The 20,643-nt window shown below is 53.8% G+C and overlaps 1 protein-coding gene across 2 annotated transcripts; it reads right to left on the bottom strand.

The window, feature by feature from the left end:
• Positions 1-2,702: 2,702 nt before the first annotated feature.
• On the bottom strand, positions 2,703-20,147 carry ANHX (anomalous homeobox). Of its 2 annotated transcripts, XM_039472152.2 has the most exons (10): positions 20,095-20,147; positions 17,755-18,025; positions 14,849-14,976; positions 11,679-11,802; positions 10,755-10,971; positions 10,130-10,253; positions 9,346-9,638; positions 5,627-5,774; positions 3,643-3,727; positions 2,703-3,350 (listed from the first exon to the last, which is right to left on the bottom strand). In XM_039472152.2, exons 2-10 carry the CDS (start codon positions 18,001-18,003, stop codon positions 3,264-3,266), a joined length of 1,455 nt encoding a protein of 484 aa, XP_039328086.1. In that variant the 5' UTR covers positions 18,004-18,025; positions 20,095-20,147; the 3' UTR covers positions 2,703-3,263. The 2 variants fall into 2 exon arrangements, with proteins under 2 accessions (XP_039328086.1, XP_003937127.1); XM_003937078.2 differs by lacking the exons at positions 9,346-9,638; positions 20,095-20,147 and having other exon boundaries at positions 3,264-3,350; positions 5,627-5,755; positions 17,755-18,003.
• Between the last annotated feature and the right edge of the window lie 496 nt (positions 20,148-20,643).

The raw sequence follows: 20,643 nt of genomic DNA, 5'->3' as shown, positions 1-20,643 counted from the left end.
CTCAGGTGACTCACAGCAATCTGCCAGATATGGCTAGTTCCTTGTGCAGAGTAGGGGGCCAGTCTCCGGTGGTTGTGATTCACCTGCAATCACATAGCCTCCAAGTGGCTTCACACTCAGGTTCCAGCCCAGAACCCGGTCTCCAGGTGCCAAAGTTTGTGAGTCATGGAAGCCTGTGTCCAGGACACACAGGAGAGGTGCCCCAGATATGGGGGCACTTGCCCTGTCATGAGATGGCCCAGGCCCTGCGTAAAGCCTTGTGAGTCACACAGACCCTATTATAAATACACTGGCCTGAGGCTCTCCAGAAGCCAACTCCAGGAAGTGGAATCAGGCTAGTATTGCAGTATTTTGTTAGAACTGAGGCCACCTGCACCTCACTTCCACCCACACCCCTTCCACTCTCTGCATGCTAAAGATAATTCTAGGGTCTGCCTCAACCCTGATCATGCAGCTCCACAGAGACTCCCCACAAAACCTTGGAGGCTCTGCAGGCAGGCAGAGCAGGAGGGGTGCTATCGGAGTCAGAAGGGGCTTTTGTCTTCAGGGGCCTAGGACTGCAAGTACTTTCTGCCCAGGCCTCAGGAGGCACGGGAGCCCCCAGGAGAGGTCCCCTGCTCGGGCTTAGCATCCAGAGAGGAACGAACTTCGGAATTTTCCTGCCTTCAAAACTTAAGCACCCCATCCCCAGAAGAGTCTTGATTTAACCCTTACTGGACAGGGGATCCCAATGTCAGCCCCAAACCTAGCAGTTAGGCCCTCCTGTGAACTGCCTGGAGCACCAGGTACAAGGATGGGGCACCCTGGGAGGGACCATGGTTGTGTGGCACCAGCAGGGATATGGAGATGACCAGCAGAGACACAGACACTGCTGGGGTTGAATTATGTCCCCGAAATTCCTGTATTCAAGTACTGACCCCCAGGAGCTGTGAATATGGCTTTCTATGGAAATAGGGTCTTTGCAGATGATAAATGTGAGAAGTAATTACAGCCACCCTTAGTCCACTATGATTGTGTCCTTATGAAAAGGGGAAATTTGGACACAAAAATGCATACAAGGAGGACGGTTGTGAAGACTGAAGCTTTGATGTCACAAGCCAAGAAACAAGCAGAGCTGGAGAGAGGGCTGGAGAGCTCTTCCCCCTCTTCAGAGACAGCATGATTAAATTTCCTAGATTTCCCAACTCAGAGACAACAAATCTCCATTGCTCTAAGCCTCTCAGTTTGTGGTGCTTTGTTATAGCAGCCCTAAGAAAGGAACGCACGCATATTTCACTACTCTCTTCAGACCACAGCTGCCTCCCGAAGCCCAACCGAGGGCGAGTCAGGGAATTAAGGCCCTTCATGGGCCGCCGTTGCTATTGGGTGGTCATTTCCACTCTGTCGGGAAGTCCTGGTCTCGGCTCTCAGTCTCCTGGAGCTGTCCTGAGCCTTCACCTTGCTGTCTCTGGAGTCCAGAAAGCCCAGGGCTGGCCAAACCCCACCCCTCCCACCTCCCTTGGCCCCTCCTCCCAGCCATCGATCCATTGGCAGAGTCGTGTGTCCCTTCATTCTCTAGACGGTGCCACAGGAAGGCACAGAGAGGGGTCACCCCAAACCAGTGGGTCATGGTGCCTTACCTGTGTCTACTGGGCCCAGGCTGGTCCTACAATGGGATGAGGGCAACACAGGCTGTGGCGCCGCATCCCATTGTTAGACGAAGGATAAAGCCAGCAAGGAGATGGGGGAAGGAACGGCCTGTGGGCAGCAGCCCCTCCGCACAGGTGCTGAGATGGGCCTAGGCGCTGCATGTTTCCTGGGAGGGTCAAGGAGTGGTGCCTCCTCCCATAGCAGCCCAAGGCATGGTCGTCACTGCTGCTGCTTCTGCTAAGTCTGGGGAGTCAGCCTGTGGTGGACATGGAGGTGGTTCTCCTGCTACAGGTAGGCAAGCGGCTGTGCCCTCCACTTCATGCCACCATGCTGGCAGCACATCCTCTGAGTGCGGGATCCCTGGGAGGCTGGTCCCAGTACCTCCTGCTTCTCCTATAGGCCTGGGACTGCCAAGTGTGTGGGGCTGCAGGTGAGCAGCGTGATGGCCTCCAGACCCCAAGCCTCCTGTTTTCTCTGCTATGCCACCCCATTTCCTTCCTATCGCACTGTCCTCCTCCAACTCCTGTCAAGATTCTCCTGCTCCCCCTACCCCACTGTCAGGTCTCCCCACCATGGCTGCTCCTCCTGTTCCACCCATGACCCCACAGGGAAGTTGGTATTTGTGCCTCTGTCTCCACGGAGCAGCTTGGGAGCTCCTGAGGGCAGGGCCAGAGTCTGACTTCTCTGGGCTAAGGGCTATTGACCTCCGCTCAGACCACGTGTGGCTCTCCCCTGAGATGGGCACATGGTCAGGTGAGCACAAGGTCAGTCAGACATTCCAAAATCACGGCCACACAGAGGGCTACCACAACTGACCCAGAAATTGAGATTGCAGGAATTTATCCCAAAAACTAGGTGAAAGGCAAAGGGCAGAGGACAGGGATGCCCATCCTAATGCTGCATCTGAAACAGACACACTAGAAACCACTCAGATGTTCATCTCTCAGGCACGCTGCATGGTTCATGTACACTCGTATCATGCAACACTGGCCCCGGGTGGGAAGGCTGATGGTGATCTCTGTACTTTGACATGGACAGATGCCCAGAAAACATGGCTAAGTGAATAAAAAGGGGGGAGTTCGAAACATTAAACTTTAATTGACTACAACGTTTGTGTCACAGGCACAGTGAATTACAACCGGAAGAGAAAATCCACCCTACTGTGCCCTGTGTGGGCTAACCTAACACGTTTACCTCCCAGTACTCAAGGGAGAAGCCCCTACACAGAAATCTCAGAACACTCAGTAAACTTGGTGGAAAAGTCAGGCCTTGTGTACAGGCAGATGGCAAGGCAGCCAGCAGCAGGACACTCCCCTCTAGAATGGCCTTCCCTGCACACAAGTGCACAGGAGCCTGACTCTGATCCAGTTCTGCCTGAGTGGGACAGACCCACCTTTGACTTCTGATCTCATGAACGTTTCTCAAATGCTTTCTCTATCACAGGGAATTGCCAACCAAACTATTCAAACACAACAGTGGGAAAGAATCTCTCAATGCTTTTCAGCAGAGCCCCAAGTGAAACTCTGGGGGCCTCCATTTTGTATTTGGGATAAAGCTCTGTAACTCCTTGTATTGAACAACCAGACCATCCACACCCACTCCTCCTGGGGTGCTGCCTGGCTCCTGAGGACAGCTCAGCCCAGGCTGCTCCCTGAAAACTCAAGGAGCATCCTGGCTCCCCAGAAGGCATCACCAGAGGCCTGGGTGTCGGAACACTGCACCTGGAAGACAACACAGGGTTAAACACAGAGGCTGCCTATGCCAGGCTAGAGACCTGCCCTCCTTCCTGGGCACCTCCTGACCTTTAGAAGACCCCCCTCCAGTCTGGACTCAGGAGGGAACACTGCCCCACAGCACCCCTCACCCCAGCTCCAAGTCCAGTAATGTTCAGCCACAAATCATCCTTGCCCCTGTTCATCTTTGCCTGGTGTGGCACTAGCTGAGTTCTCCTCAGCACTATGAGCTGCAGATCCAGGAGTAAAAGGGGATTCAGTGCTCACAGGGAAGCCTCACCTGGCTGGAGGGCAGGGCCTGGCTCAGCTCCATGGCAGACACAGGGCCAGGGAAGGCAGATGGGGCTGGGGAAAGCTCTGGAGGGCTGGAAAAGACAGTGTAAGGATAGGCTGTCTCAAGGGAAACTGGGTAACAAAATCCACCCAGCTGTCCTTTCTTCCTCATCAGGAGCCATTCTAATATCTGACACTCATCAGAACAGACTCTTTTTTCTGCAGGGCTGTCATGTATGTAGGGTGTTAGGAGGGGAATGATTGTACTACACTGAGAGCAGGGTCAGCTGGTGGGTCATAGGTGCGACTGCACAGAAGGCTCAGGGCAGGCCCATGGAGGAGCCAGTGAGCAGAAATGTGGAGAAGCAGAGATCTCAAAGGAGGAACAGGCCTTGGGTGTGGAGACAAGACTTCGGGAAGCAGGAGGGAGGGCAGGGGTGCACAGCACAGTCACTCAGGACAAGGGCTGGTAGTTCCTCAGCAAGGTCAGCACAAAGGTAACACGTGACATGGCCACGGCACTCCTAGGCATGAACCAGGAGAAAGGAATGAAGGCAAGTGTGCACACTATACACACACAGGATGTTCTCAGCAGCCTTGTCTGTGATGCCCCCAAACCCCCATCCACAGGGCAAGGGTGAAGAAGTTGTGGCACAGCCACGCCATGGCATGTGGCTCCAGAGAAGAATGAACCGTTCATGCATCCACAACATGGTGACCCTCAAAGTAGTCATGTAGAGTGAAGGAAGCCAGACCAGAGCAAAACAAAGACCCCAATATATACCATATTTACATGAAATTCTATAAAATGCAACTAATCCTTAGTGACAGAAGCAGATCCATGGTCCCGGGTGGCCAGGGGGAGGTGCAGAAGGGCAGGACGGGGGTACATTGAAGATCTTCATCATAGTGGTGGCCTCATGTGGACATGAAAGTCACACAGAAAATTCAGGTGCTCCATCTACATAAGTACGGTCAAAAACACCTCAATTAAGGCACTTTTAACCAAGGAACTGACGTTCTCAGGTTGAAAATGGCCTTCAGATTGGAGCAGAGAGGTGTGGGAACTGGAGGAACAAGAGGAAAGGTTGAGATGGCCATGTGGTGAGGTCAGGCGAGACACAGGGGACACTGTGGCTGTGGCAGCCTCTGCCTGGTCTCAGCGCCCAATCACTAATGAAAAGTGAGTCCATCTATATGGTGTACATTTTCTCACAGTCTGGCTGTTTCAGCAAGCAGGCCATGTGATTTGGGGGCTGCTCCCCATTTTCTCTTACATCTCCTATAATCCTGCCCTTGCTAGCATGAGCCTTGAGTCAAACCTGGTTTCAGCTTCCTGATGAGGGAGGCGACCTCACACCCTGGAGACCTGCTCTGCTCCTGTTGGCCCTAGTGTAGACAGGATGGCGTGTGTGCTAGAACAGGAGTGGTGGGGGTGACTGCCTCCCCACCAGAGTGTCATCCTGTGACACTCCTTCCTCCCTCCTGTCTCTGCAGGATTCTACCTGCTGTGCTGGCCTCGAAGATCCTGGTCATCGTCTCTGTTTCTGACGTCTACAATGCTAACACTATGAACAGCAAGTGCTCAAGGGGCTGTTCAAGACCCCCCAAAAGTCCCTTTAACACTACAGTTCAGAATATGAAAACATGATGTTGGTTCTGTCAGAAACTGACGGTGTTTGTCCAGGGAAAAGAAAACACCAGAAAGAGGCTGCTGAGGCCCAGGATGATTTTGGGGGAGGGTGAGCCCTGATAATGTCCAATAAATGAGATGCCCACATCTGCTCTGATGTTTTGAGGTGCTCTTTTGAGACAAAACTACCTTTTTCTTCATACATGTAGGCTGAGGGGGACTGTTAACAGTTTTCAGCAATCCAAAGGAAAGGGCTCTATCTGCACAGTCTGGGATGGTGAGTCTGCAAACTGGGCATTACCCTACCTTGTGGCCTGTAGAAAGTACCATCCAGTGCCTATGGCTCTTCAGGGCTTACCTCTGGGTGAGGATGAATTCAGGAGCTTGCAGTGGGGGCTGTGTCACCAGGAACCTGCCCACCCGTAGCTCTGCTCGTCCATTGCTTGTGCCTGGATCCTCCTCCAGCTTCACGTTCTGGGGATGGCCATTGGGTGGGTCAGCAAACCCTGCATGTGATGAGATTCCACGGCACACTGGCAGGATGAAGGAGCACAGCCCACTTGTGACACAACCAAGACCTCAAGGTAGGGAGGTGGATGCAGCCCAGCCCAGAACACATGAACCAGACTCATGGTCCCTGGGCCTTAGTCTCCCTTTCCAAGGAAGGAACTGTCATCACCATTAACCTCAACAGCCTTTACAGGCTTCCAGAGACCAAGACATGGTCGCGTTCTGCCGTCATCGCAGACCTCGCATGCCCTCGGTGCCAGTGTCAGAGTCTGCAGCTTGTTCCCTCCTGCTGGCCCAGAAGGACGTGCCAGGAGCCCTAAGTCTCCTCTTGTGGCTGGTTCACAGAGTGCTCAGCCACCAGCTCTTGGTGGTTTCCACGTTTACCTCTTACTGAAGTTACCAAGATGTCACTGAGGTATACGCTGTCACTACCTTCCCCTCCCTTTGACTTTCCGGAGAGTAGACGAGCTGCTGTGGATTTCGTTAATTCTGGGTGGACATTTAGGAAAGCTGTGGCCTGAGAAGGCAGTTTTTTTCCTGCCCTGAGTCTATTAGGCTATAAAACAAGTATTAAGATGGTCCTGATCTCAAGACACAGAACAATAGGCCTGGGGGTGAGGCTCGTGTTATCTTCCTTCCTGTACACCAGAGTCACTGCCTAACCTGGTTCCTAGCTGCCCAGGGCCTTCTTATGTCAAGGGGCTGCCCTATGTGACTGCTTTCTGCTACTTTCTCTTTCATGCAGACTTTACAGACACTCTGGATAGAGAAAATAATGTTCAAGCACTAGTTTGGACATTCTGGTTCCATCCATCATAGTAGAGCAATGGACTACATATTCTCTCTCCAAGAGAAAGGGAAAGCCATGAGCACAATGTCCACAGCTGTGCAGTCAGGATGCAAGTACAGCTCATGGTGACGGGGTGTCTGGCAGGTAGCTGGGGTGTGGGGCAGGGGCTGGGATTCCCAAGGAGCTCAAGAGGGAAATCATCCAGGTGCTCAGCCGTAGCAGGGAGCCCAAAGGCAGGGATTTCAATAGACAGAACAAAGGAGTTTGCTGATTCCCAGGGGCCGTCACCCCTCACTTGTGCAGGCCCCAGGTTTAAAGACGTGCTCCTCCTGCCCCAGTGTGAAGACACCCGGTGACCGTCCCCACTCCAGCCTCATAAATAGACAGGCAAATGTGAGTCTCCAACAGTTAAATTAAAAGGACAGCAAGACATGAAAGGCCTGTGTGATCAAACTGACAAGTCCCCTCCAGCCAAGTGAGCCCTAAGATCCCTTCCTCTTTCTACCTCTGCATCAAGGAAGGGCCAGAATCCACGGTCCCAACAATCCTGCCTTCAGACAATGAAGCATATTAAAAAAATTCTTATTAGGAACCTTAGGGAAGTATATTACATTCATAGAAAGTAACGTAATCTATGAAGGAATAAGAGTTCTAAGATCAGTAAAGGAGGATTGAAATTCTCTTAAGATATATAACTGTTGGCCAGGTATGGTGGCTCATGCCTGTAACCCCAGCAGTTTGGGAGGCCGACTTGAGATCAGGAGTTCAAGACCAGCCTGACCAACATGGTGAAACCCCATCTCTACTAAAAATGCAAAATTAGCCAGTGCAGTGGTACATGCCAGTAATCCTAGCTACTTGGAGGCAGAAGTTTCAGTGAGCCGAGATCATGACATTGCACTCCAGCCTGGGCAACAGGATCAAAACTCTATCTAAAAAAAAAAAAAAGATACACAACTCTTAAAAAAAAATCAAGACAGAATTTAAGAAATACTAAAAACGCACATACCATTTAAAAAAAATGCAAGATAAAAGGTAAGTTCTCTGGGTGACTGGTCCCAGAGTTCCAATATCCAAATAACATTTGTGTTCTAAAGAGAGGGTTGAAAACATGGAAGCAGGAACTTACCAAAGATACTATCAAAGGATAAAAAAAAAATGCACAGAGCTTACAGGAGACCTTATTCTTTAAGATGAAAGTCTTAACAGCAAGATGAAACCAAAAGACTCACACCTCGGCTCTCAGTGTGAAATTTCAGAACATCAAGACAAGAAAAGAAGAGAAAAAAGAAAAAAAAAGGCAAGAAAAAAAAAAGAATCTAAAAGCTCCAAGAAAGAAAAAGTATGTTACCTTAAAGAGAATATTCACACTGGGACACCTGACAACACTGAATGCTACAAATATATATATATATATATATATATGTAAAAGTCTTCAAATTTATGAGGGGAAAAAAGTATTTTCAACTCAGAATTCTGTCCTTGCAAAACTGTTAACTGAATGTGAAGACAGATCAAAGATGTTTTTTTTAGAACAAACAAGGACTCAGATAATTTATCTTGCAGGCACTCTTTCTTGCAAGGTTAACTGAAGATATTGGCTAACAAAACAAAGGAGTCAAATAAAGACCCAGACCTGAAATTCCGGACACCCTGGAGCAAACCCAGAGAAGCAGCATGGGAGCACTGGGGACAACAGCTTCACTCCAGGCCTAGGGAGCATCACTTGGATGGGAAAGGGAAAAAGGAGGACCCCCCAGCAGTGAGTTTTCAGATGAGATGCTTCAAATGCTGGAAGATGTTAAGGCTGTGATAAAAGCAGACAATGCAAAAAGAAAAAGGAAATGCACAGAGAAGCTCCAAGAAGGAAAAAAGCTGAAGAGAAAAGATGTATATATCCAGAGAATGTTAAATATAGGTTAATCTGGCTGGGCATGGTGGCTTACACCTGTAATCCCCAGCACTCTGGGAGGCTGAGGTGAGTGGATCACGTGAGGTCAGGAGTTCAAGACCAGGCTGGCCAACATAGTGAAACCCCATTTCTACTAAAAATACAAAAAAGCTGGGCGTGGTGGCAGGCACCAGTAGTCCCAGCTACTCAGGAGGCTGAGGCAGGAGAATCACTTGAACCCAGGAGGCAGAGGTTGCAGCAAGCCCCGAGATCCTGCCACTGCACTCTAGCAGCCTGGGTGACAGAACAAGACTCCGTCTCAAAAAAAAAAAAAAAAAAAGGAAAGAAATATAGATGAATTCGTAGCGCCAATTTCCTCCTTACAAACTGAGAAGTCTCATGATTCTGGTGTAATGGATGGACAAAACATACATCTAAATACACATTCTTTAAATGATTTTACAGCTTCAATCATAACCTATAAAGAAACTAAAATCATGGTATCTCTACTATGGGCTAAGGGGAGTGGATAGCTGGGGAGTCTAAAGAGCTCAGCCTCCTCTGCTGCACTGGTGTTAACAGATAAATCAGGTGGACTGCAGTGGAGAGCAGAGGGTGGCAGCTCTTTCCTCTCAACTCTTTCCTCTTCAGTGATATGCGTGCACACACACACACACACACACACACACACACACACAAATGGATGAGAAATAATCTGGGGTGTTTGTGGGAAGAGTCTTTGTTCTAACTACATTGACTCCAGGTCTAATAAAATATCATGGGTTCAAGCAGTGTGGCCTTACCCACACTTCTATCCCCTCAAGCAGGACTCGAGTAGTCACAACGTCTGGTGCTGAAACTCATGCTCTGTCTGAAGTGGACCCACCTGTAGGGCTGGGATCTCCAAGGGTGGCAATGGACACAGCCACCGTGGTGTCTGCAGGGCCCATCATGAAGTCCAGCCCATGACGGTGGACCAGCTGCCCAGTCTGGAAGGAAACTTCCCTGGAGGACGCCAGTGCGAGAGACATCAGCCAAGATTCAGGGGCAGCCACAGCTGGGTCCAGTATGCCACTGCCAGCAGCCAGAGGGCAGAGGCCAGGGCCAGGGCAGAAGACAGGGAGGGTAGCAGGATCATGGCCAGGCCCCTCCTGGTACATCTCGCCACCTGGCAGAGACCTGGGTGACATGGAGAACACTGTCTCTTGGTGGGCAGAGGCTCCCTCGGGCCAGGGTAGCAGGGAGCATTGGGTGTACGGACAGAGCTCAGACAGTGCTGGTGTGCAGTAGGAACTCAAGACATACTGGCTAGTATTAACTCAATGAAAAGCAAAACAGACAAAAGTACTAGAAACAAACCACGGAGACAGCTGGGTGTGCCTTTAGGTAGCAGGCCTGCAGGTGTTTCCTTCTAAGTCTGTCCCCCATTGTCCAGGACAGACATGAAATCAGGTTATGAGTCAGGAGCACACATGGGGTCAGAAGAAACTGCCCTCCACCCTTGTCCCTGAAGCGGGCTCCTGCTGGTGGCTTTCCTCTCCCTGGGGCCTACCTGATTCCAGTGTGGGGGTCCTGTCATCCCTGTGCCCACTCCATGTCCCAGTCTCCACCGGAGGAGGAAAAGGAACTGAATAGGTGAGGTGATTCCGTGGCCGTGGAGATGACAGTACCTGGAAGCCAGTGGCCTTGAGACTGTCTCATCTGCAGGCAAGTCCCGGGCTAAGGCCAGTGGTTCCCATGGTCCTTGGGTGGTCTCTGGAAAATACTGTGGAAGTCCCTTTTCCTCACGTTCCTCTGAAAGTGATGAGATGGAAGGGGGAGCTTAGTGAGGCTCCAGGTCCGAGCCTCCTTCTCAGCAGGTACGAGCAGCCCTGCTGATTGGAAAAGGCTGTTGCCATGGGGCCATCCCAGTATTTTTGCTTCCTGGCCTGTCTCTGGTGTGAATCAACAATCCATGATTGCCAATCCAGGACACCCCAAATTCTGGTGCTTGGTTCACTTCTTAAACTGACTCACCAACTCCTTCTGTGGCCACACGATGCCCCTCCTCTCCAGCCCAGCTCCTGGCCCTGCCACACAGTGACCTTGAAATGCAGAGGGGCAGCCACAGCCTGGCCTGCACCAGTCTTGAGCCTCAGACCCTCAGACTCTGTGATCTTGCTCCCACAGAGTGACACCTGGAACCTACTGACTGGAGGAGGGCTACCCCTGTAACCAGCATGACTACCCAGGCCTGGCCCTTGTCAGAAATCAGCTCCCCAACCACCAAGAAACTGGGGCCCTCGGGCCACTCACCTGACCACTGAGGCCTGTCCACAAACCCGGAGCCAACATGGGGCTTGCCTGAGGGCTGCAGGGGGTCGGGGCCCCACTCCCGTGTACCAGGGTCTTCAGCTGTGGCCTGCCCGGCTGGCTCCACATACTTGGGAAGGGCTCTTTGGCGGCGCCGGTAATTGGCAAACCAGTTGTACACCTGCTCAGGGGTCAAGCTCGTCTCCAACGCCAAGTTCTCCTGCCCCCAAACAGTAATACTTTTAGCCCTGCTTCCATTCCCTGAGGACAGGGTTATGTAGAAGTGGCTCTGATAGCTCATTTCCACCAAGGAAGAGGGTGAGAGCCCAGCCTAGCCTCTCCAAGGACAGCAGAGGGCGGTGAGCATGACCATAACATGCAGACCTCACCTCCTTGGGCTGATCCCCATGCCCTGGGCAGTGAGGTCCAGGCCAAGTTGTCTGCACAGCCACATGTGCATATCCCCAAGTGGGGTCCTTGCCAGACCCACCCAGACAGCATACCCAGGGTCTGACCTGAGCCCCAGAGGTGCAAGGCCTGCAGAACCACACCACCTGTGCCTGGCACAAGCCCACTGTAGAGTGGGAGCATGTTGGTTGGTGGATGCCTCAACCCACTGTCTCGGTGCGTGGCACACATTGAGTGCTGAGTGTCCAGCTGTGGGGTCACACACACAGATGTTACCAACCCCATGTGAGAAAATGAAACCCTTCATGTGGCAGACAGGACAGTCTGCAGGGGCTGTCAATCAACAGGGTACCTGCTCATCCCCTGTCTTACTAAGAACTCTGGACACAGACCTCCAGAGAGGCGGAAACCACCAGCACCCTGGAGGACAGGCTACTGAGGAGCCTGGGGTAGGGATATCCCCTTGCCTGGGGAGGCACCAGGGGGAACCCCTGGGTCCTGGGTGTCTTCTATTCTTACCCTCTCAGCCTTGCTGGGGTTGGTGCTGACCCCCACAGCGAAATTGTGCAGCTTCTCTCGAACCTCTCTGGGGAAGTTCCGGGTCTTCAGCCCCTCTGGGCAGAGGGAGGGGGGCGGGGGGTTCCTGGGTAGAGGGAGGGGGCAGGGGGTTCCTGGGTGAGGACAGAGAGGAGGCAGTAACAGACAGGACCCTCCAAATCTGTTCCCTTCTCCAGGCCTAGCCTTCTGCAGAAGGTCACACTTCCTTCCCTGCGCCTCCTCCTGGGGGAAGCCACTGTCTCCTTGTCTCCGTGACACTCCTGGACCCCAGCACCTTGCCACTAAAAGCACTGCTCCCCAGCTCACAAAATCCAGTTAATTTCTTAACTCTCCTCTTAACTGCCATCTCTCGGTTTCACTGGCTTCTGAATTCCGTGCACCCTGATTTCTTCTTCCTCTCACTGGCCACGTCTCGGCTGAATCTTCCTCATCCCCTTCTGGATTACAAAGTCCCAGAGGTCTGTTCCCTGAACACAGAGGACCCCTCCTTTCTCTGTGCCTTCCTAGGGTTTCAGTGTCACTCAGAGAGATGACAAAGGGATGTGTGGCTGGCCAGTGCTGGAGCTGGACACCAGGGGTGTTCCCGCTGGTCATGCTCCTCTCTAGTGCTGAGCAGATCTGAACATTTCATAACAAAAAGGTGATATATGCAACAGTATTACTTGTCTGTAGAAGGCATGTCATCCCAATACCTACTTAGATGTCTGAAATGCATCTTACACACCGTGAATTCCAAAAGAATTCCATCCCCCCTCTCCAAACATTCCCCCAGCCCCTGTGTACCTCGGTGAAGGACCCCTCATGCTCCTGGTGGTTCTCACACAGGCCAAGAGCCCTGGAGTCTGCTTTAGTCCTCTCTTTACCTCCTGCAATGTGTCCAGCCCATCAGTAAACCCCCTAGCTCCACTTCCAAAATGTACCTTGACACAATCCTGTTTCCTTTCCCCAGCCACTGTCCCAGCCCTGGCCCATAACTGGAACCTCCTAGAAACCCCAGCATCTACTCCTGACCCCTGTATCTGCATCTGCTGTGACTCAGATGCCACCCCTTCCTGAAACCCCCCGGGGACCATCAGCCCATGGAGTCATAACCCAATCCAGCAGCTACCATGGCTGCAGCCCAGTGTCCTCCTGTTGCTCATCAGCCTCTAAGGCAGGGTTGGTGAATCCCATTTCAACACCTGCTTCTCTGGCTACAGTCTAAGAATTGGCTTTACATTTTTCTCTCTCTTTTTTTTTTTTTTTGAGATGGAGTCTCGCTCTGTGACCCAGGCTGGAGTGCAGTGGCGCAATCATGGCTCACTGCAACCCTCACCTCCTGGGTTCAAGTGATTCTCCTTCCTCAGCCTCCCGAGTAGCTGGCATTACAGGTGTGCACCACCACACCCAGCTAATTTTTGTATTTTTAGTAGAGACGGGGTTTCATCATGTTGGTCAGGCTGGTCTCAAGCTCCTGACCTCGTGATTCGCCTGCCTTGGCCTCCCAAAGTGCTGGGATTACAGGTGTGAGCCACCACGCCTGGCCTGATTTACATTTTTCAAAGGCTGTTAACACATATACCCCAACATATTTATTACATGCCCCTGAATACCAGGCTCCTCTGACCCCAGGTCTTTGAATGTGTTGTCCCTTCCTGGAAACTTCCGCTCACATGGCTGGCACCATCACCACGCTGAAGACTCTCCTCCAAGACTTGGCCCAGCCTGCACTGACCACCCCACCTAAAGCAGCCTCTTCTGAATATATTCTCTTTACAACACTTCTCACTCTCTGAATTCTGTGATCTACTTTATTTGTCTGTTGGCCACTGTCCACATCCCAGTGTCAGTTCCAGGGAGGCAAGGCCTGGTCTTCATCCTTAGCACCTCCCAGAACCCAACAGGCAAGGGACACTTAACAAACATGCCAACAAGATGACTCCACTGCCCTCTGGCAGGCTGTCAGCATGTCTGTGGAGGGACACAGTCACATCCCCTGAAGACCCCACAGCTGATTTACTGCTGGGCTTCTGACAACTTGCCTCCCTCCATTACTTTATTTGATGGCTACCATCCAAGAAAATTCTCTGGGCCAAAAAGGTATGCATGTCTTCTTCCTCCAGCGACCAGTGTTCTTAGTGACCAGACCCTGTGGCTCTGGAATCCTTTGTGACTTGGGCTGTCAGGAGTTCACAGCAAGATCTACAGCCCTTTTCTGACCAGTGGAGAACACCTGAGATGAAGAGTAAAGGCTCCCAGGAGTTTGAGACCAGCCTGGGAAATATAGCAAGACCCTGTCTTCACAAAAAATTAAAAATTAGCCAGGCATGGTGGTCACAGGTACTTGGGGGCTGAGGTGGGAGGATCACTTGAGCCTGGGACGTTGAGACAGTAGTGAGGCATGACTGTGCCACTGCATGCTAGTCTGGGCAACAGAGCAAGACCTTGTCTCAATTCTTTTAAAAGAACAAAGGCTCCAATACCTCCGTGCCTGGGCTACAGTCCCGGCTTTGCAACTCTCACGTGGGGCCTCAGATTAACCTTTCTGTGCCTCGGCTTCCTCACTCATAAGTGGTGATGGTGGTGATAACAACAATTACTAGCAGTAACATTTATTTAGTGCTGACAATGGTGGCAGTGACTAGGACTACCACTTATTTAATGCCTATCATGTGCCCGGCACTATTCTGAGCCCAACATGAAACTCATGCTAACACTGGCAACATTCTCACCCTTACCTCCTTGAAAGGCCTTGTGGCCCCTCAGTGGTCACCTGCCCTCCATGTCCACTGTCCCTGGTTCTAGGGCCCCCTTTCTGGCCGGTCCCTGGGTGGGTGCTAGGGGTGGGGATGATCACGATGCCAACCTCTTGGCCTTAGCCTCAGTCACGTTGTGGTCAGCCATCCATTTCCAGCCATCAGCTGAGTGAAAGGGCTGGTGGAGAGTATAGCTCGGTGATCGGCATCCAGCACTAGTGTGACACACACTGAAGCCATTTTATGCTGACTACACTATGACTTACTGCTCCAGCAGACATCTCCTACCCATGTCTCCTCACTTCTACTTTGCTTCAGTCCCTCTGGGATTTGCATGGTACATCTAACCCTTTGGGATCCCCATGAAATACGCACAAGTAAATCCTCATGGGTTACCTCTTTCTGCAGCGGAACTTCTGCACGGGGGTGAGTGCAGCCACGCCCAGTCTCCTCATGACCACACGGTAGTGGATGTCGTTCCAGAGCTGCACCAGCTCCTGGCTGCCTCCTGGCACCTGGCACCCCTGCCAAGAAGAGCAAGCTGAGCCCTGGCCACCCACCCTGGAGCACTGTTGGGACCTGTGTCTACCATCCCAAACCAGCTCAGCAATGGGGAAGGCAGTGATGGGGTGAGCAGAGTTCTGGGTTCAAGTCCACTTATTTTACAAAGTGCCAGTGTGGCCACGCAATGTAGACGTTGAGTCAGATGGCCCTCACTCCGTTCCCAGCAAGCTCAGCAGTATGACCCTAGGCCTGCCAGGTCACCTCACAGACCGTGGGCAGATGCATTCACATCAGCCTTGAATGGGCTGCCTTTAAACGTTCAACCCTCCTCAAAACACAACGGTAAAGCACATGTGACAAGGGAAAGTTTAGTGATTTTCTTTTGGCCAACAACAAATAACAAGTGGAGCCAGGGTCATAACCACATGGTGTGATTTGAGGGTCTGATGTCCGATTCACATCTTACGTGAAAGACCTTTATCTCCCAGCAGCAGTGCTGGCCCCTCAGCACATTCTAAGGTGAGGGGAATGAAGGGCTCCCTGTCCAGTTCACCTGTCTGCTTCATGGAGGATGCCTGGTGCTGCTCTCTCCTGTGATTCCTGTGTGGCTCCCACCATTCCCTTAATTCCAATCATCGGCCACAGGAATGGTCCCTGTGGCACCATCAGCCTTTAACTACAGTGTTGCTTGGACCATCCTGGCAAGGGAGGTGCTGAGAATCATTCAGCTTTCTCTCTGGGGCATCAGAGAGGCCCAGTCTTGCTGGGCAATGACCTCTCAGACCCAACATCTCTGTGCCCCAGTCTCCTCCCAGCACGTGGTCTCAAAGAACCTGCATGACATGGGGGCAGGGCTGGGCAGGAACACCCTGCACAGGCTGGGGTTGCTGCCCATTCTTGATGTGGTGGTCCCTTTGTGTCTCCCAGGTCTCAGCCCAGGTGGTGCTGAATGGTGCATATCATGTGCTGGATGCCTGTGTTACTTGCTGAAATCTGAAAATGTCTGAACTGCAGAAAACATTTGGCCCAAAGGGCAATATGGCTCCTCAGACAGACATGTGGCTCACCCTGACTGAGCTTCTAATTCCTCTCCAGGGGATTTTCATCATTGATGCCAGTGAATGCCTTCACGGCAGTCGTTACAACTCTAACTGCATGCCTTCGTTTGTTTACTTCATTTACTTTGACAGATTTGAAAGCCCTCGAGCCCTGCCAGGTTCTCGGTGTTGTGCAGTGTGTCAGCCAATCTTGCAGGGAGAAAGACTGTGGTGGCCCTGCCTCTGTGGACCGTCAGTGCAGTAAGGGAGGCAGATGGAATGCACATCGACAAACATAGAACCTTCCAGTTACAGAGGAAGGGCCAGAGAGGGGGTAACAGGAGCCAATACTGGGGAGTGAAGGAGGCATCACCTCCATGGTCTGACATTTAAAGTAGAAACCACAAGTGTAGGAAGGTACCACACAGAGAGCCAGGTGCCAGCCTCCAGAAGAGGGAATGACAGCTGCAAAGGCCTTGGGACAGAGAAATTATCTCAGGAGTTGGAACGGCAAGGAGACTGGCGTGGCCACCGCAGAGGAGGCTGGGGGGAGCCAGAGGTGGGAGGACAGCAGCAGGCTCAGACCCTGGCTCTGGGAGCCATTGCTCAGGGCACACTATGATGCCATTTGCATTTAAAAACACTTCTAGTTGCTGTGTGCACAGGTGGAGGGGGCAGGAGAATACTACACTAGCTTTGTTAGGGGTTGGAAGGAACTGAGTATCTTGAAGGTAAATTCACAATGAATTATGCATAGACTGTATTACAGGGCCAAAGAAAGGAAAAACAGGCCTACGAATTCCTTTTTGGAAACCCTTTGGACCATATGTTTCCTGCAATTCAGAATTTTTCAGATTTCAGTAAGTAACATAGGCAACCAGCAAATGATCCGCACCATTCAGCACCATCTGGGCAGCGCCCTGTCACCAAGCATACCCTTATTTAGGCAGCAAAATGTACAGTGGTCACATTAGTTGGACCAACAAATGCTAGAAACAGCTTCAGATCAGCACAGGTCACGTTCAAGGCCTAATGTGTTGATGTTGAGGTACCAGCAGGTGAATGACCAAGACACTTTTGGTTTTCAGAGGTCTCCATTGCAGACTTGCAGCCAGAGACTGAGAGGGGGTACTGAATGCCTTGCTGACTGAGATGTCGACTCTCCAAAACCAGGCTCGCACTTTATTCACTCACTTTGGTGGCATCACGCCTGTCACGGGTCACCACTCAATAGGGATTTGATGAGTGAGTAGTTTTTTGTTTTTTTTTTTTGAGACGGAGTTTCGCTCTTGTTACCCAGGCTGGAGCGCAATGGCGCGATCTCGGCTCACCGCAACCTCCGCCTCCTGGGTTCAGGCAATTCTCCTGCCTCAGCCTCCTGAGTAGCTGGGATTACAGGCACGTGCCACCATGCCCAGCTAATTTTTTGTATTTTTAGTAGAGACGGGGTTTCACCATGTTGACCAGGATGATCTCGATCTCTCGACCTCGTGATCCACCCGCCTCGGCCTCCCAAAGTGCTGGGATTACAAGCTTGAGCCACCGCAACTCAGATTACCAAACTTGTTAGAGCTTAGTGATGACAGCGGAGTAAGCGTATATAAAACACGCCTCCCAGGTTTTTCCAAGGCACTGGGATGTGGGCCTCCGGCCAGCAGGTTCCTACTAACTCCCAGGTACTTCTGCAGTGCTGGGGATGGTGGAGGCTGCCTGGAGAAGTTGCCACCTCTCTCCGCACCCCACCCTGAAGCCCAGACCTACCTCCAGGAGCCGGCAAGCCGCCTGCTGCTGCTCCTGCTGGTCCAGGACTTGGGCACACACCAGGGCTACATCTGCATTGTCCAGGAGGTGCAGGCGGAGCTGGCTGTCCAGAATGGCTGAAACCAAAGGCTTCACCTGGGCAAGGTCATGCTGAAAGTGCCGGCACAGCCTGCCTGCAAGGGTCACCAGCTCTGCCGGAGGTGGGCAGGTGTCCTCATGCTCCTTCAGCAGAGTCAGGAAGTTCTGCATCCCGTGCTGGGTTGTGGCCACTCTGCCAACACAAAGAACAGTCACAGGAATGGCCAACACTGACCACACCCTTTCTGTCAATCAATCATTCAACCCACTCTGGGAAGGCGATGCCACGACTCTCGTACCATGGAAACTTGGGAGTCAGAGTAAGATCTCACACATCCCGAGCGGGCAGCACCACGGCAGACACCCTCTAGAATTTCCTTCTAATCCCCAAAATAATTTAGTCTTTAACAAACACAGCTGTGCACCAAGCACTGGGCTGGGTACTGCCTGCAATACCTCCTCCACTTCTCTGAACCTTCCACCCGGCCCCCGGCCCCCGGTCCACACGGTTCCTCTCTGCTCTGCTTGCCCTTTCTTTCGTCCACCCTGCCACACGCTTTGTGATTATATTTCATCTCACTCCTCTGGGCTCACTGGGATAGGGACCTTATTTGCAGCGGTCACCAGTGGATGCCAAGGCCTTCCATCTGAATCCACATACAAGCACTTGTTTTTTTTTGAGATGGGAGTCTTGCTCTGTCACCCAGGCTGGAGTGCAGTGGCGTGATCTCGGCTTACTGCAACTTCCACCTCCCGGGTTCAAGCGATTCTCTGAGTAGCTGGGATTGCAGGCATGTGCCACCACGCCCAACTAATTTTTGTAGTTTTAGTAGAGACGGTGTTTCATCATGTTGGTCAGGCTGGTTTCGAACTCCTAACCTGGTGATCCGCCTGCCTTGGCCTCCCAAAGTGCTGGGATTACAGGTGAGAACCCCCATGCCCGGCCCACATGCATTTAACAGCAGAAAATGCTTATGCCAACACTCAATCCAAACTTCGCAATCACACTTTGGTCCTGCACCCACATGGGAGGGACCCGCACTTGTCCTAACGGGGCCTCACCTAAGGACGTTTAGGGAGCTGGCAGTGACTGCTTTTGCCAACAAAACCCATCTTTCCCAATCCCTCTTACTCCTGCGGAATACATTTTTATTAACAGAAGTGGAGATACGGTAGTAGGTGCTGCCGCCAACGCTTTCCTTTTATAATGTCTGTGACTCTTCAGAGCCGCAGAGAACCAGCCAGGCTGCGCTCCCAGGCGACGGGTTCTTTCCGCCCGCATGGTTCCCCGCGCGCCCGCCCAGGGGACGCGATCCAGTCGCCGACACCGCGGCCGCGGCTCTGGCGCCGTCTCACTCGGGTCCGGACTCAGGGCTCTGCGTTTCCGGCTCCTACAGCGGGCGGGAGGCCCTGGACCCCGACTGCCCTGAGGGAACAGAGGCTGCACGGGCCTCGGAGGAGGCAGAGGAGGCTCCCAGGCCTGGGCTTCCCGCAGCGCCGACCCCCTCCGGCTCTGAGAGGGGCGGGGTTCCTGCCATTCCTGGAACCAAAAGGGTTCCCGGGAGGTACCTTGGCTCGTCCGCCCGGCGCCCTGAGGGGCACTTGGCTCCGCCTGGACTGGAAGGACAGGGTCGCGGGAGGGGGCTCTGCTTGGCTTCCCGGCTGGCAGGACCCCGCTCGTGGACAACCATCCCCCACCTCGCCGGGCGCCGCTCCCCGCAGAGGGACTCCAGCCTGGGGCTCCGCCGTCCACCCCGCCGCCGCACGCCTCAGTCTCCGCACCCCGTTACCCTCCGGCACGCCCCCGCCCCTCACCCTCCAGGATTCCCCGCCCCCGCGCCCCTCAGTCTCCGGGACCCGCCGCCCGCGAGCTCCTGACCCTCCAGGACGGCCCCACCCGCGCGCCCCTCACCCTCCGGGACCCCCCGCCGTCCCCGCGCCCCTCACCCTCCGGGACCCCCCGCCGCCCGCGCGCCCCTCACCCTCCGGGACCCCTCGCCGCCCGCGCGCCCCTCACCCTCCGGGACCCCCCGCCGCCCGCGCGCCCCTCACCCTCCGGGACCCCTCGCCGCCCGCGCGCCCCTCACCCTCCGGGACCCCCCGCCGCCCGCGCGCCCCTCACCCTCCGGGACCCCCCGCCGCCCCCGCGCCCCTCACCCTCCGGGACCCCTCGCCGCCCGCGCGCCCCTCACCCTCCGGGACCCCTCGCCGCCCGCGCGCCCCTCACCCTCCGGGACCCCTCGCCGCCCGCGCGCCCCTCACCCTCCGGGACGGCTTCTGCGCTGGGGCAGTACTTGGCGCGCACCAGAGCCTGGCTAGTCGGCTCCGGCTGGCGCGGAAGGGCGGGCGCTACAAAGTATCCAGGCCGCGTCCAATCCCCGCGAGGCCCCGCCCAGGAGCCGCCGGGCCTGCACCCCTCAGTCGCTCGGAGTCGGGGGAGCTGCGGCTCTGCTGGGGCTCGGGCGTCTGTGGCGTCTGCGGGTCCCAGGAGTCTGGGGCATTCGGGAGGACCGGGGTCCTGGGGCCCGCGGTGCGGGGTCTGAAAGGCCTGGAGCTCCGCGCCTCGGGCTCCGGCTGAGGGGTGGGGGGGGAGGGCGCCGCGACCCCGCCCTGGGGGAGCAGCGGGAGCCGTGACCCGCGGCTGACCCCGCCGCCCGCCCTGGCGCCGGCACAAGGAGTCAGGCTGGGGTTCAGGCTGGGGTCCCGGCTCTGTGGGCGCAGCGCGTTCAGGGCGCCGGGGAGGAGGGCGCGCCGCGGAACCCAGAGCCTCAGGGGACGTGCCCGGGTCCAGCGGAGTGCTGAGGCGGGGGT

This window comes from Saimiri boliviensis, chromosome 7, assembly GCF_048565385.1.
Source record: "Saimiri boliviensis isolate mSaiBol1 chromosome 7, mSaiBol1.pri, whole genome shotgun sequence".
NCBI classification, from domain to species: Eukaryota; Metazoa; Chordata; class Mammalia; order Primates; family Cebidae; genus Saimiri; species Saimiri boliviensis.
The sequence above is the reverse complement of the archived record's forward strand: the minus strand, read 5'-3'. Positions and strand labels throughout refer to the sequence as shown.